General features: G+C 36.7%; 1 protein-coding gene and 1 long non-coding RNA gene across 3 annotated transcripts; one reads left to right on the top strand and one right to left on the bottom strand.

Annotated features, from left to right (window-relative positions):
- The first annotated feature begins 58 nt into the window (after positions 1 to 58).
- Positions 59 to 1,224, top strand: LOC149399065 (putative disease resistance protein RGA1). Its single transcript, XM_089612721.1, has 2 exons — positions 59 to 324; positions 1,065 to 1,224. The coding sequence occupies exons 1-2, from the start codon at positions 59 to 61 to the stop codon at positions 1,222 to 1,224; spliced, it is 426 nt and encodes a 141-aa protein (XP_089468847.1).
- A 2,514-nt stretch (positions 1,225 to 3,738) lies between these two features.
- Positions 3,739 to 6,115, bottom strand: LOC149399064 (uncharacterized). 2 transcript variants are annotated; one of them, XR_016296716.1, is made up of 4 exons: positions 5,718 to 6,115; positions 5,288 to 5,386; positions 4,522 to 4,646; positions 3,739 to 4,103 (listed from the first exon to the last, which is right to left on the bottom strand). It is a non-coding gene; the product is annotated as an uncharacterized LOC149399064 (long non-coding RNA). The 2 variants fall into 2 exon arrangements; XR_016296717.1 differs by lacking the exon at positions 5,288 to 5,386 and having other exon boundaries at positions 3,742 to 4,103.
- Between the last annotated feature and the right edge of the window lie 6,623 nt (positions 6,116 to 12,738).

The raw sequence follows: 12,738 nt of genomic DNA, 5'->3' as shown, positions 1-12,738 counted from the left end.
ACCATTGGCAGAGCATTTGAGTGAGTGAGTTCACTGAAAGAAGTTCCAAAATTGGAAGATGGCTGAAGCTGTTGTTTCTCTGCTGATTGAGCATCTGGGTTCCATGGCATTCAATGGAATTGAATTGGAGATCAGATTGGTGAGCGGAGTCAAAGAAGATGTCCGAAATCTGAAGAGCAATCTCGAGGACATTCAAGCTGTTCTTCAGGATGCCGAGGAGAGGCAACTGAATGACACTGCTGCGAAAAGATGGCTTCAAAAGCTCAAGAATGCTTCGGAGAAGATGGAGAACGTTCTGGACGATTGGAGCACAGCCGTTCTCAAGTACAAAATCAAGAAAGAACAAGACAAAGCTCTGAAGAATTCTTCTTCTTCTTCGTCTTCTTCTTCTTCTTCTTCTTCTTCTTCAGACGAAGGTGTATTTTCCGGTTTCTTTCTCTTGCTTCTCTTCAACCAAAGCCGGCCGGCTCATTATGCGCCTCGATATTGCTCTCAAAATCAAGCAACTTAACGGAGAATTGGCTAGGATTTCCGAAGATAAAAATAGGTATAATTTCAACATTAGCACTGTCGTTGAAAGGCCTAGACCGCTTCAGACAACTTTCCTTATCGACGAGACCAAAGTTCATGGTCGAGACGAGGAAAAGAGTTTTTTTAGTAAGCAAGTTATTGAGTGAGAGTAGTATCGATGATGATGGGGGATCATCTCTTCATATCGTCCCCATTGTGGGATTGGGGGGTCACAGAAAAACTACACTCGCCCAACTTGCTTATAACGACGAGGCGGTTAAGACCCACTTTGATAAGCGAATTGCGAGACTTTACCTCCGCTTGGGAAATTGCCTTCACTTGAATATCTGAGACTAGTCGAGTTTCCCAAGATGTGTACGGTGGGTGAAGAATTCCTCGGAACCACTGAAGCCGATCGAGAGGTCGTTTTGTTTCCGAAATTGGAAGAGCTTCAATTTTCTTTCAGTTCGCGGTGGAGAGTGTGGGAAGGATGGCACAAAGACAACAAAAATTATGCCATGTTTACGCACATTGAGCATTTTCGATTGTGAAAGCCTTGAAACACTGCTGGAGTTTCTGCAAACAACGCCACTGCAAGAGCTGTCCAAGATTGGGAAGGAATGGTACAAGATTTCGCATGTCCCCAACATCCTGTTCGATCTCAAACAAGTGCAGAAAGATGGTGCTTGGATTCAAACAGACGTGGCTGAGTGAGAGAACTTTCTGGTAATTTCATTTTGTCTTTTCTTCTTCCAAAAAAATCATGTTTAGTATTATTATACAGATCAAACACTTGCATTAGCTTTTTGAGTTTGAAGAAGAGTGTTCCATTTGATTCATGTAACCTTAGTTGATGATCATAGACCATAGCTAGATTTTCTAATATATTTATGTTACTTATTAATTTAAAATGTCGTTCGAAAACTATGATTTCCAGGTGAGTCATTATGTAAACCATCGAACTTCCGAGGTTCGAGAACATCGACCGGGACGAGATTAATGAAAATTGGGTACGGTGATAGTGACTCATTTAACTTAACCTGCAATCAGTTTCCCTTAATTCTAAAGCTAAATCCAATTTCTGTTTATTGAAAATTCTTGCAGGAGAACAGCAATGAACATGCAGCGATGGATTGCAAATAGTCTCTGTTTATTTACATCTTGTCACCTTGTAATATGAGCTGGTTCCGTTAGATCAGTCCAGGCTGGCTTGTTGGTTTGCGTGCGGTCCGCTGGTCTAAGGCTTCCAGGCTTCTTGTGACACTGAAACCGAAATTCTTTATGGCATGATTAGTCATTAAGATCATAGTGTATAGAATATTCAGTACATATCATGTCATTTGGTATGCATAGAATCAATCGATTTATATGCGACGCATTGTCAGCTTTTATCAATCTACCGGGTGTGAATGGAATCGTTCAAGAAGCCAACTAAAGCTTGCAAAACTTGATCGTTTAACTTGAATGGAATCGTTCAATGCAAAATTTGCTCATGCCCTCTTCTTCTAAATGTATATATGCATATATATGTATAGATGACCCCTAATTATCCACTCACTACGATGATTCCTCAATATCTAAGATCTTTAACAAATAAGGCCATCGAAAATTTTTCTTTTAACAAAACTACGAGCTTCCATAACAATTTTCTTAAACTCATGATTATGATTCCACAGTATCTAACATATTTAACAAAAAGACCATTAAAAAAAATTCTTATCTTTTCTTCAATAAATAAGAAAATCCCAATGCAGCATGCAATCAAAATATAAGCCAGAGACAATTTTTTTTCTTTAGTCGGAAATTCAGGGATATAGCATTTCTTTCATGCTCTCTTCATCTAATACTCACAATTATATGATTCCCCGGTTAAAAAAATATATTCATGTGTCATTCTAGCTTCAAATAAATAAGAAAATTCCAGTGCGGTATGAAATCAAAATAGATGCAAGAGGCAGATCTTTTTTTAAAATCGGAAACTCGGGACATAACGGAATACCAAAAGATTCTACAACACTTCTTCCACTGCAGAAGAGGTCTGGGCATCAAGGATAGACTGCTCTCCCTCGAAGATCATCTCCTCCTCCGCCGGAGATTCTTCTTCGTCCGTCGTCGATCCCCTCCTCTTTTTCCATCGCCATGGATTTCGGGGGAGAAAAGAAGAAAAAGCTCTGTCCGAGCCAAACAGACAGCTTAAAACGACAATCCTGGACAGAGATATAAAAAACGACATCGTTCGTTTCAGACAGTAAAAAACGACAGTCATAAAAAACTACATCGTCCACTATAAAACGACAACTTTCGGTTCAGAATATAAAAAAACGACACTCTTGAGAAACGACATCCTTAGTTTCAGAAACGAGAAAACGACAGTCTTAAGAAAACGACATCCTTCGTTCAAACTACAAAACTGACAATCTTAAGAAAAAGACATCCTTCGTTCCAAAATATAAATAACGAGTCCTGAGAAACGACATCCTTTGTTTCAGAAAATATAAAACAAGTCTTGAGAAAACTACATCATTCTTTATAGAATATTTGAGAAAACGACATCCTTCGTTTCAGAAAATAAAAGACCGATAATCTTGAGAAAACGATATCCCTCGTTTCAGAAAATAGAAAACGACATTATTTATTTCCGAAAATAAAAAACGACATAATTTGTTTCAGAAAATCTAAAACGACATATTCTTCAAGAATTTATCAACGCATTTGCTCTCTCTCCCGCAGATCACAATTTTTTTTTTTTAAACAGTAATCCAGTACCGTGCATTATATATCAAATCAATTTAGTTATTTTTCTTTTTCAGACAAAAAATATGAAGTCAACGAACTGAGTTAAAATTTCTTACAATGTGCTGGTCCCGAGACTTGTATGGGCTCCCACAAATCTTAAGGATCTATAGTGAAAAATATGGGTTAGTTTCACCCAAAACGACGCTGCACTTCATTTTTACACAAATACAAGTTCTCTTTTTTTTTTTCTTTTTAAAGAGATTATATTAATTTCAATAAACTGGCAGAAGCCAGGAATACATATGCTAATTAAATTAATAAAAATTAACCACACCTTTAACAGTTTAACCTCCCGAGCTCATTGTAGAATCACTGAACATCAAACGAAAAAAAAAAAAAAAAAAAAAAAAAAACTGAGTGTGCAACTGATGCGACCCATTTACAGAAATGCGCGGCTCATATTCCTGTCAGTAATAATCAGATTCGAGGTTTCGTTTTCTAGTTAACGCATATGTGACACCAATGGTAAAAAAAAATTCATTAAAATTCTTTTTAAGTCAAAGAGTGGACTGTAATAGACAACATTAAAGAAGCCTAATCAAACCATTCAAGTTCACCAAATATTACATGTTTTAAGCATCAATCTCTTGTGCTGTGTTTGTTTATTTTCCAATGAAGTAGTAGATACTTACGGTTTTGCAATAGCAGCGTAGCCACCGACAGCTAAATATTGGCCCTCAAACCACAAAAGTTTTCTACCGTTTTCCTCATCGCTCGGTTTCGTTTCTTTGACATAACACGAACACATGTTCTCCGCGACTTTAATGGGGACACATATTTTGGCAATGTAGGTCTCACTGAAAGTCAAGTGCAAAAATGAAACCCAGAGAATCATCAGCTCTATGAAATCAACACCCCCAAAATCACACTCGGAATTCATATAGCTCATTACCAGCTCTGAAAAAAGAGAACGTAACTCGGTAAAATCTACCTGCTTTGAACATCTCAAGAGCTTCATACAGACAATCATTGTATATGCCTCTTTATACAGACAGCAATTTTATATATCAATATAATAAAACCTGTAACTTAAGACAGTAAAATGAGGCTAACTAAGTCACACTTGCGCTTTTTTTTACTAGTGTAATAAAATAGTCAACTTTACTCTTTGTTAGAATGTTAAACACAGAAAACAACCCAAATTTCCAAAAAAAAACACAGACAAAAACGCCTAATCACTTTCCAGCATCAGAAAGAAACACAAGCAGCACTTACAGCTCTGAGACAAACTCCGGAAACTGCCAAGGTCGGCATCTGATCGAGCTCCCTCAACTGTCTCCATCGCCGCCGTCGATTTCCGACAAAAATCCAAGCTCACCAACAAAGATGACATCCATTTCCTACTTTTAAAAAATACATCAATGACTGATATTTAAAAATAAAATAAAATAAAAAGAAACTAACATACAAAGTTGGAAAATGATTAGGTGCTTTTGAGAGTTACAACCTAGGGCCAATTCAGGTTTGCATGAGCTGTTGCTAAGAATAGATGTAATTGTGGACCAACAAGACAAAAATGTTATCAAAGTGAGAATAGAATGAAATGAGAGAGAAAGGGAGAGACGACCGTGATCATCAAAGTAGACAAAACAAAAATCGTCCCAATTAATAGAACACGCAAGATCAGAACTTGGTTATAAACAAGAGGCCTCAAATTCGAACAATGAAGACAATGGTCAGGTCAGTGAAACTAAACCTGCATGTTTTAGTGTAAGTAACGTAAAAAAACTAGAAACAGGGATTGGAAATATAAGAAGTTTGAGCATAATTCTCAGTTAAGCAGGTTATATAACAGAAAGAATAGAAGCTTCTCTTATCCTAAGCAATGGTCAACAGCAACAAGTTCGATATACACAATAGAGATGGGACCATAGAAAACGGGGATTGAAAAGTGCTCGGAATTCAGAGGCTAACTTTAAGAGGATGATACCAAACGTATCAATGACTGATATCTCTCAACAACAAAAAATACAACACTTACCTTCAATAGGCTAAGCTGGAAAATAGTTGGCTATTTTTGAAGAATGTCGAACTATAGTCAATTCAGGTTAGCATGAACAGTTGCGAAGAGGAGGTGTAACTGTGGACCAACAGTATGAAAATGGTATAAGAGAGAATAAAATGAAATGAGAGAGAGAGAGCCCTGAACATAAAAGCAAGGCTTACATGAAGCAGATTAGATAGTTGATCATGAGGATCTCATCTGGTTTTTGGGAAAGAGTTTAAATAATCAAATCAGAGATATGAACAAACTATATTTATCCATGCTTTCTATGTTCCAAAATTACAGTCAGGCAAACCCAAAATCTTCTTAATCAATGGAACACACAAGATCAGAGACTGATATAATAAAAGAGGGATCTTAAATTCAAACAAAAAAACTTATAATATGGAATAGTCTGTATATACACCTATTTTTTCAATGGAATTTGGAGGCGTCGGGATGGTGACCTGAACCTCGTGGACAATGAAATCGCGTAACCGAATTCACCACAATTGTCTGTCTTCCGGGCCGTGATTTATGATAGAAACTAAACAAAAAGAAGAGCACAGAATATCATAAAAACCAACAATCAAATCAGTACTAAAACCAAACCTGAGTTATGCCAAGATCACTTCTTGAAGCTTCTTCGTTGTTCTCTGTGAGGCCATTTCCAACCACTATCAAATGCTTATTTATTACTACACACAACAAGGGTAATCATTATGCTCCTTCTGTTTTGTGGGAGCAGATATTGGCAGATATGCCGTCTAGAAACTAAGCTGATAAAATCAGTATAAGTGGATAAATTCCATGGCTGGTGCTCCATCAACATCAGCCAGATTGTTTCCATTAATTAAGAGTAAATGACATGGTTGTGTATAATTTTATTGACTGTTTTTTTTTTTTTGGGATAAATGGACTGAAATTATGTGTCATTCATTTTCCAAGGTGTTGGTCAAACTGAGTTAAATTCTTTACACCACTCCTCAACATTATTATTTTTTTTTTCTTTTTTAAAACCCATCAAGTCAAGTGGGGTCTTGAAATAGCTCCTTGGCAAACCCAATTGAAATTAAGCATGGAATTGAAAAAGTCGATGAAATGACTCTTCTACAAAAGTACATTTCTTTATCCCTTTGAAAGAAAATTTTGTGCTTGCCATAACTCTTTTTTTTTTTTTTTTCCTTCTCGTCACGTACAAATCCATGAACAACACGCATGCATGTGGATAAGAAAAATTATGTACGAAATTCCGCTTGTTTCAATTTTTTGAGATTGAAGATGCTCATTCAACAATACTTGTTAGTAAAAATTCCTTGAAAATATATTATGCTTTAATTTTCTTTGCATTATTATGATGTGCATTCCCTAATTACCGTGTATTTGGATAGTTTGAGTCTGTTCCGTAAATTAATTGGCATGATCTATGAATAATAATGACTGGGTTATATGTCTCTTAGCAAGCTGTTCTTTTTTCTTTTTTCTTTTTTAATAATCTGGATTTGTTCCAGGTTTTGGTAGCAGGTGCAATGTTTCAGTTCTCAAAAATCATAATTAACATGGCAACTACATACGGCCAGTTGGTATTTCCAGGTATAAAAGAAATCCAAAACTCCGAAGATTTAATAATATCCAGAACGAAAAATATTGTAAACTTCCGACAAATCTTTTGATCGTAATTTTAAATTTGTCTAAAATGACTTTTCTATTGAATATTCCTTAAATCAAACCATTAATCGAGATTTCAAGAATCAATGACCAAGATTTTGGTGATAATTCGATCATATGAAACGATCAAGAATAAACGACAATAAATTCTTCATATTGATAACATGCACCGTAATACTAATTAATTACTTCAACTTTATTACTGTAAAACTGGAATCGGGTGCTACACATATAAAGATCAAGTTCAATTGATATTTATTTCATTTCATTTAATACGCATTTAATACGGTGTTATTCACAAGCCGATCAAATTTTCAATACGAATTTTCGAAGTTAATACATGTGTATATATTTAGAATTTTAAAAAAAATTGGCAAAGTTGGTTATTAATTAAGCGTTTATTTCTTTCTAATTTTTTGTTAATCTCTGTTGTTTTGTTAATTTATGTTAATTTCCGTTTATTTTACGCACGATAAACTTCGACTGGCTGAAACGTTGGCTAGTATTTGGTTTCTATGATTTATGTTACATAAGGGTATTTTCGATATTTTCTAACCGTTTATTTCTGTAAACGGCTATATTACAAAATTTACCAAACGTTGGCTACATCCTTAAAACCATGTTTGAAAATGGCTACGTTGCTAGATTACCCTTAAAAAAAAAAACTTGGAATTAAACCGTAACCAGCAAAAAAATGTAAGTTAAAAAAAAACTGTAAACATCAAATATAACTCTACGCAAATAAAACTATATTTTATGGGATTAAAAAAATTTGATCAGTATTTGGGAGATAAAATTTCAAAAGCCAGCATTTCAAGTAATTATTTTCAATTTTATGCTTATAATGAAAAACATCATCTGATCAGCATAACAATGTACATATAATAATATATTAGTAATAAATATGTTCAAACAGTTTTATAAAATATTAAAATTTGATCAGAAAAATAAATCTTATAAACTGAAAACTTAAAAAAAAAAAAAAAAAAAGTTAGAGAACAACTCTATATCAGATTCGTCTTCATGTCGTAGATAAATAACTAAATTATTTTATGTAGAAAAAAAAATTTATCCATACGAACAAAAAAATAATTATTGGGCTAAGCTCAGTCCTACTCGCTGGCGGCTCCCCTGTGCGGATGCTTCATTTGTTATCTTATCACCAATCTCGTCATCGATCAAATTTAGATTATTTCGAATGTGTTTGGAACCTGAAAAATAATAGGAAAGAAAAGGAAAATAGAATCCAAACTTGAGGCCAAACCAGCTTGTTCCTCGTTGTCGTCGATCAAATCAAAGATCATTCCAGCCAAGCCAAGAAAACAAAACAAAGATTCAGGAAACAGAATTTTGTTCTTAGATACCTAAAATGTATATTAACCAATCTTATGACAACCTTACTAGTTGTAACCTGACAAACACATTTGACAGCCATCATCAGTGCGGTGATAATAAAACTCGACTCGTAATTTTTATTAAGGTTGTTTCAGTAAGATATTGATATACGTGTCATGTAGAATCTATATATGATAGCTGCGGTTTTACTATGATCGCATAATTGCATATATATGCACATACATTATATAAAAACATATAATACCAAAGAGAAAATGGGAATTGCAGTTTCCAAAAACCAATAAACATTAAACTGGATCCATGCGAAACATTCTAAGTTTTCATGATAAGTTTTCATGTTATTGTTCTCTTGGTAATACAAAACCTTTTCAACGCTAGAAATTCACAAGCATAGAAAACTTGCAAAAAGCAAAATACAGGGTCATGGTCAAATAATATCATCCAATTCTGACCGCGTGTCACTTTTACCTGATCATTAGAAATTTGAGCTCCCATAGTCAGAGAAACTAGCAGGGAAGTGAAAATTTTAGATCAGGTAAGCAAGAGAAACATATAAAGTCCTATATTCTAAAAACTTCACGATCGAGAAATGGGATAAAATGAACACTAATGGAAATTTATCTCTTGCTTGAAAATTTATCTCAGTAAAATCTCATATAAACAACAGAAAGAGACAACATTAAACATTTTAGAAAAACTAGTTTGACTACTTTAAAAGAGATATATTAACAGATTTCAAAAATAAAAAATGAATAACTTACCTCCAAATCTCAATGAGATTCATCATTACGCTCTTTAGCGAGTCCCCAAAAATTCCAAACAAAATTTTCAAAATTGTGTCTCCGTGTGTTTGAATGTCTGAGGTGGTCACCAAACCGCTGTCAGCCTTCTCAACTATCCTAGCTCAGTGTCACAGTCAGCACCAAATAAATAAAATTGGAACACAAGTTAAAACATATGGTAATACACTATGACGAATTAGACTGTTTCTTATATACACACCTGAGAGTTGGCCTCGAAAGAAACAAGATTCTTAAGGGAATTGGAGAAAAAAGAAAGAATGAAAGGGCAGGAAAAGCTAGCAGCGTTCGACCTCTTGGAATCCCCAAAATCAAAATTGAAAAGAAAAAAAAAACATGTACCATTCAATTAGTACAAGCTCATGTTACTATATGATCTAGTATATCTTCTTGTTGAAAACACGGATTACCTCTCAATTTCACTATAAACACAATGTTACAGTTCTAAAAACTTTGTAATAAGACATAGGATAAAATGACATCTACACTTGCAGAAAAAACCGACAACGCACATCAGGGGAAAACTAGTTTGTAACTGAACCTGTGTATCTGAACTGGCTTTTTTTTTACAGCTTTCTTTGTTCGATAATGATGATTCAAATCTATCAACCTTGTGTTGTTCCTTTCTCTTCCTCCTTGGAATACCAATGTCGAAAGAAAAAACCAAACCTTACACTCACTCTAAAATGAATATTCTCTACCTCCCAACTCACTCTATGATCTGGTTAATTATTATAGATTCATACTTTGACCATTTAAAGATGTTACTTAACACCTAGTTAACTCCGTTATTATCTAAACGATCGAATTTTGCACTTAACAACAGAGCTCCAAACTTTGATGCGTAGGCAGATGATGGGATCAATCCCAACAATTTAGTTTTCAAAATATTCATTTAGTTACTAAGAATTATAGTTTTTTTTTTTTTTTTTTAATCGTACCTAGAACAAATCACTATCAGTTTTAACTATGTTTCAGTTCACTGATTTAGCACTTAATTTCCACTCAACTTGGTTTAATTTACCTGCACCCGCGGGACGGGATGAGACATGCGATGACGTCAGGGTTTAGCGACAAGGTTGAGACAGCGGCGAATAACCCTAGATCGCCATTTCAATCACCCTAAATCGTCAGCGTTTTGAGCTTCCATTTGATAACAAGGCTAAACTTGGGGCTCAATTAACTTCATTATTTATCTCCTCGCCGTTAGATTGCTTTTGATCCAACAGATGTGGTTGTCTTTTGTAACATATGGCACTGGTTACAACGGAAAGAAAATCTTGTCACTAATGACCATTACTAATAATTTTTTTAGTAATAATCAACATGCTTGGGCTTCAACTCACCTGAAATGTCAAGAATCGATAAGATCGCTATGGGAATTTCAAAATAACCATAAAACACATGAAAATTATAATCAAAAGAGATCAATGTAAAAACGAAAAAACCTGGGCGGAGCCAATGTAATTACACACCTCTAAAACTAATATTCTACACCATTTTTTTTAATAAAAAATTCATTGTAAGATTATAAAGTATTTAGAATAGAATTCAAATAAATAGTGAAAAAAAAACACCTTTAGAAATTCAAAAACAGTTAGAAAACAAATATTAATCAAAATTGAGAGCCATTTCATTAATGAAGAGCAGCAACGTACCCAGGTATTACACCTTCAAGACATAATGAACATCATCTTAGTGAACTCCTGAGCTAGCTAGCATGTGCGTAATTTTTTTTTTTTCCTTTTGAGAAACAAATTTGCACGATAAATGTTAGCAGATGCTTAGCTGTTTCTTTCAGAAGACTTCGTCTACTAATTTTAAACGTGTTTCAACTTTCATATTTACTTTTCTTCTTTTTTTTTTTTTTGGTTTCAAACTTGGGAATGTGGCATAGCATGGTAGCACACAATGGTCAAAAACCCATTCTTAATTTTTTTTTTTTTTTTTAGGGAAAAGCTGAACTTCAATTCATAACAGTGGACTTAGAAATGTCCTCAGAAATACAACTTAAGAGCCACTGAGGGCATAACAAAAGGCTACAATCCGTCATCGAAGAATTCAACCGAGTTTTTGCTACCAAGTGGGCTGGCGCATTACATTTCCTGGGAATCCAGTTACAACAAACAGGGAATTCAAAAGAATCTAGCAGCACCCGGATATCAGCAATAATCGCTCCTTGCCGACCGAGACTGCAATTTCCAGCCACCAGTTGAGTCGCCCGAACACAGTCCGTCTCCACCGCTGCGATGTTCCAGCCCCTATCCTTGGCAAACTTAAGCCCTTCCCGGATAGCATAGCATTCTGCAGTCAAGGCCGAGTCCACCAGGTTCAGTGCCGACGCAAAAACTCCCATCACGGCGCCCGTATAATCTCGGATCACACCCCCAGTCGCTCCACGTTTGGAGCCTGCTTCCCACGCCGCATCCACGTTAAGCTTGAACTCTCCCACCCTCGGCCGGACCCACACCTCCGGGACCTTCGTAACAGCTACCGAAGACCGCTCCACCTTTCCGGCAAAGACTTTGAAACTCTCCAACCAGCCCGCCACCTCACTGACCCACCGTTCCGGAGACTTCGCGATATTTTCAAAAAGCCGTTGGTTTCGGTCGGACCAACACGCCCAGATTAGGCCACAGAAAAAACCCAGGTGCTCGTCCGTCATACTAGCACTCGCACGGAAACAAACTTCCTTGAACGGCATCGGGCCAGTCTTGTCTACCCACTTGTGAAGAGAGGAACTTTGCCATATTGATTGAGCACGAGCGCAACCTCACACCGAGTGCATATCGTTCTCCGGGAGCTCCCCACAAAAAGTGCAAAATGGCAAACACTTCACGCCTCTCCTCCTCAAGTTGCCAAACGTGGGAGTGGTTTCGAACCAACATCTCCAAACTAGATGTTTAATCTTCGGGGGGATTTGTAGCGACCACAATTTTTTCCACCACGATTTCTCCGACTCGTTCGATGGGCTTCCACACTCCCCTAATCTCGCCAAGCGGTATCCCGAACGAACGGTGTAATGGCCGTTATCCTCATAGTGCCATACCAACCGATCCACTTCTTCCTTTTCGCTCACCGGGATACTCAAAACCGTCTCCGCATCGTAAGGGGACAAATAAGTATTCACTAGCTCATGCTTCCAGCCCCCTTTTGTCATGAAATCCGCCACTCTCCAAGGAAAACCGTCCTCCGGCTCCTCCGAGGTAAGAAAGAAAGCCCCGGCTCTAGGAATCCACGGCGTCGAGAAGGCTCTCAAGTCACCCTTGCCTATCCGCCATCTCACCCCCTTCCGCATGAGCTCCAAACCCCAACTCAAACTCTTCCCAAGATGGGAGAAATGGTCTTTGCATTTAAGCTCAAGCACCGAGGAATGTGGGAAATATTTCGCTTTAAGAATACGCGACATCAAGCACTCCGGAAAATTGATGATCCTCCAAATTTGACGACCCACTAGCGTTTGATTGAAGGCCCCAAGATCTTTGAATCCAAGCCCCCTCTCGGACTTCGGTCGTGTAAGGAGCTCCCACCTCTTCCAAGAAATCTTCTTTTTTTCCTCAGTACCCCCCCACCAAAACCGAGCTATCAACCGGTGAATTTCATCGATGAGCGTAGAGGGAAGCC

Source organism: Urtica dioica, chromosome 4, assembly GCF_054948205.1.
Source record: "Urtica dioica subsp. dioica isolate 48M chromosome 4, U.dioica_male_clone48M_v1_H2, whole genome shotgun sequence".
Taxonomy (NCBI): domain Eukaryota; kingdom Viridiplantae; phylum Streptophyta; class Magnoliopsida; order Rosales; family Urticaceae; genus Urtica; species Urtica dioica.
The sequence above is the reverse complement of the archived record's forward strand: the minus strand, read 5'-3'. Positions and strand labels throughout refer to the sequence as shown.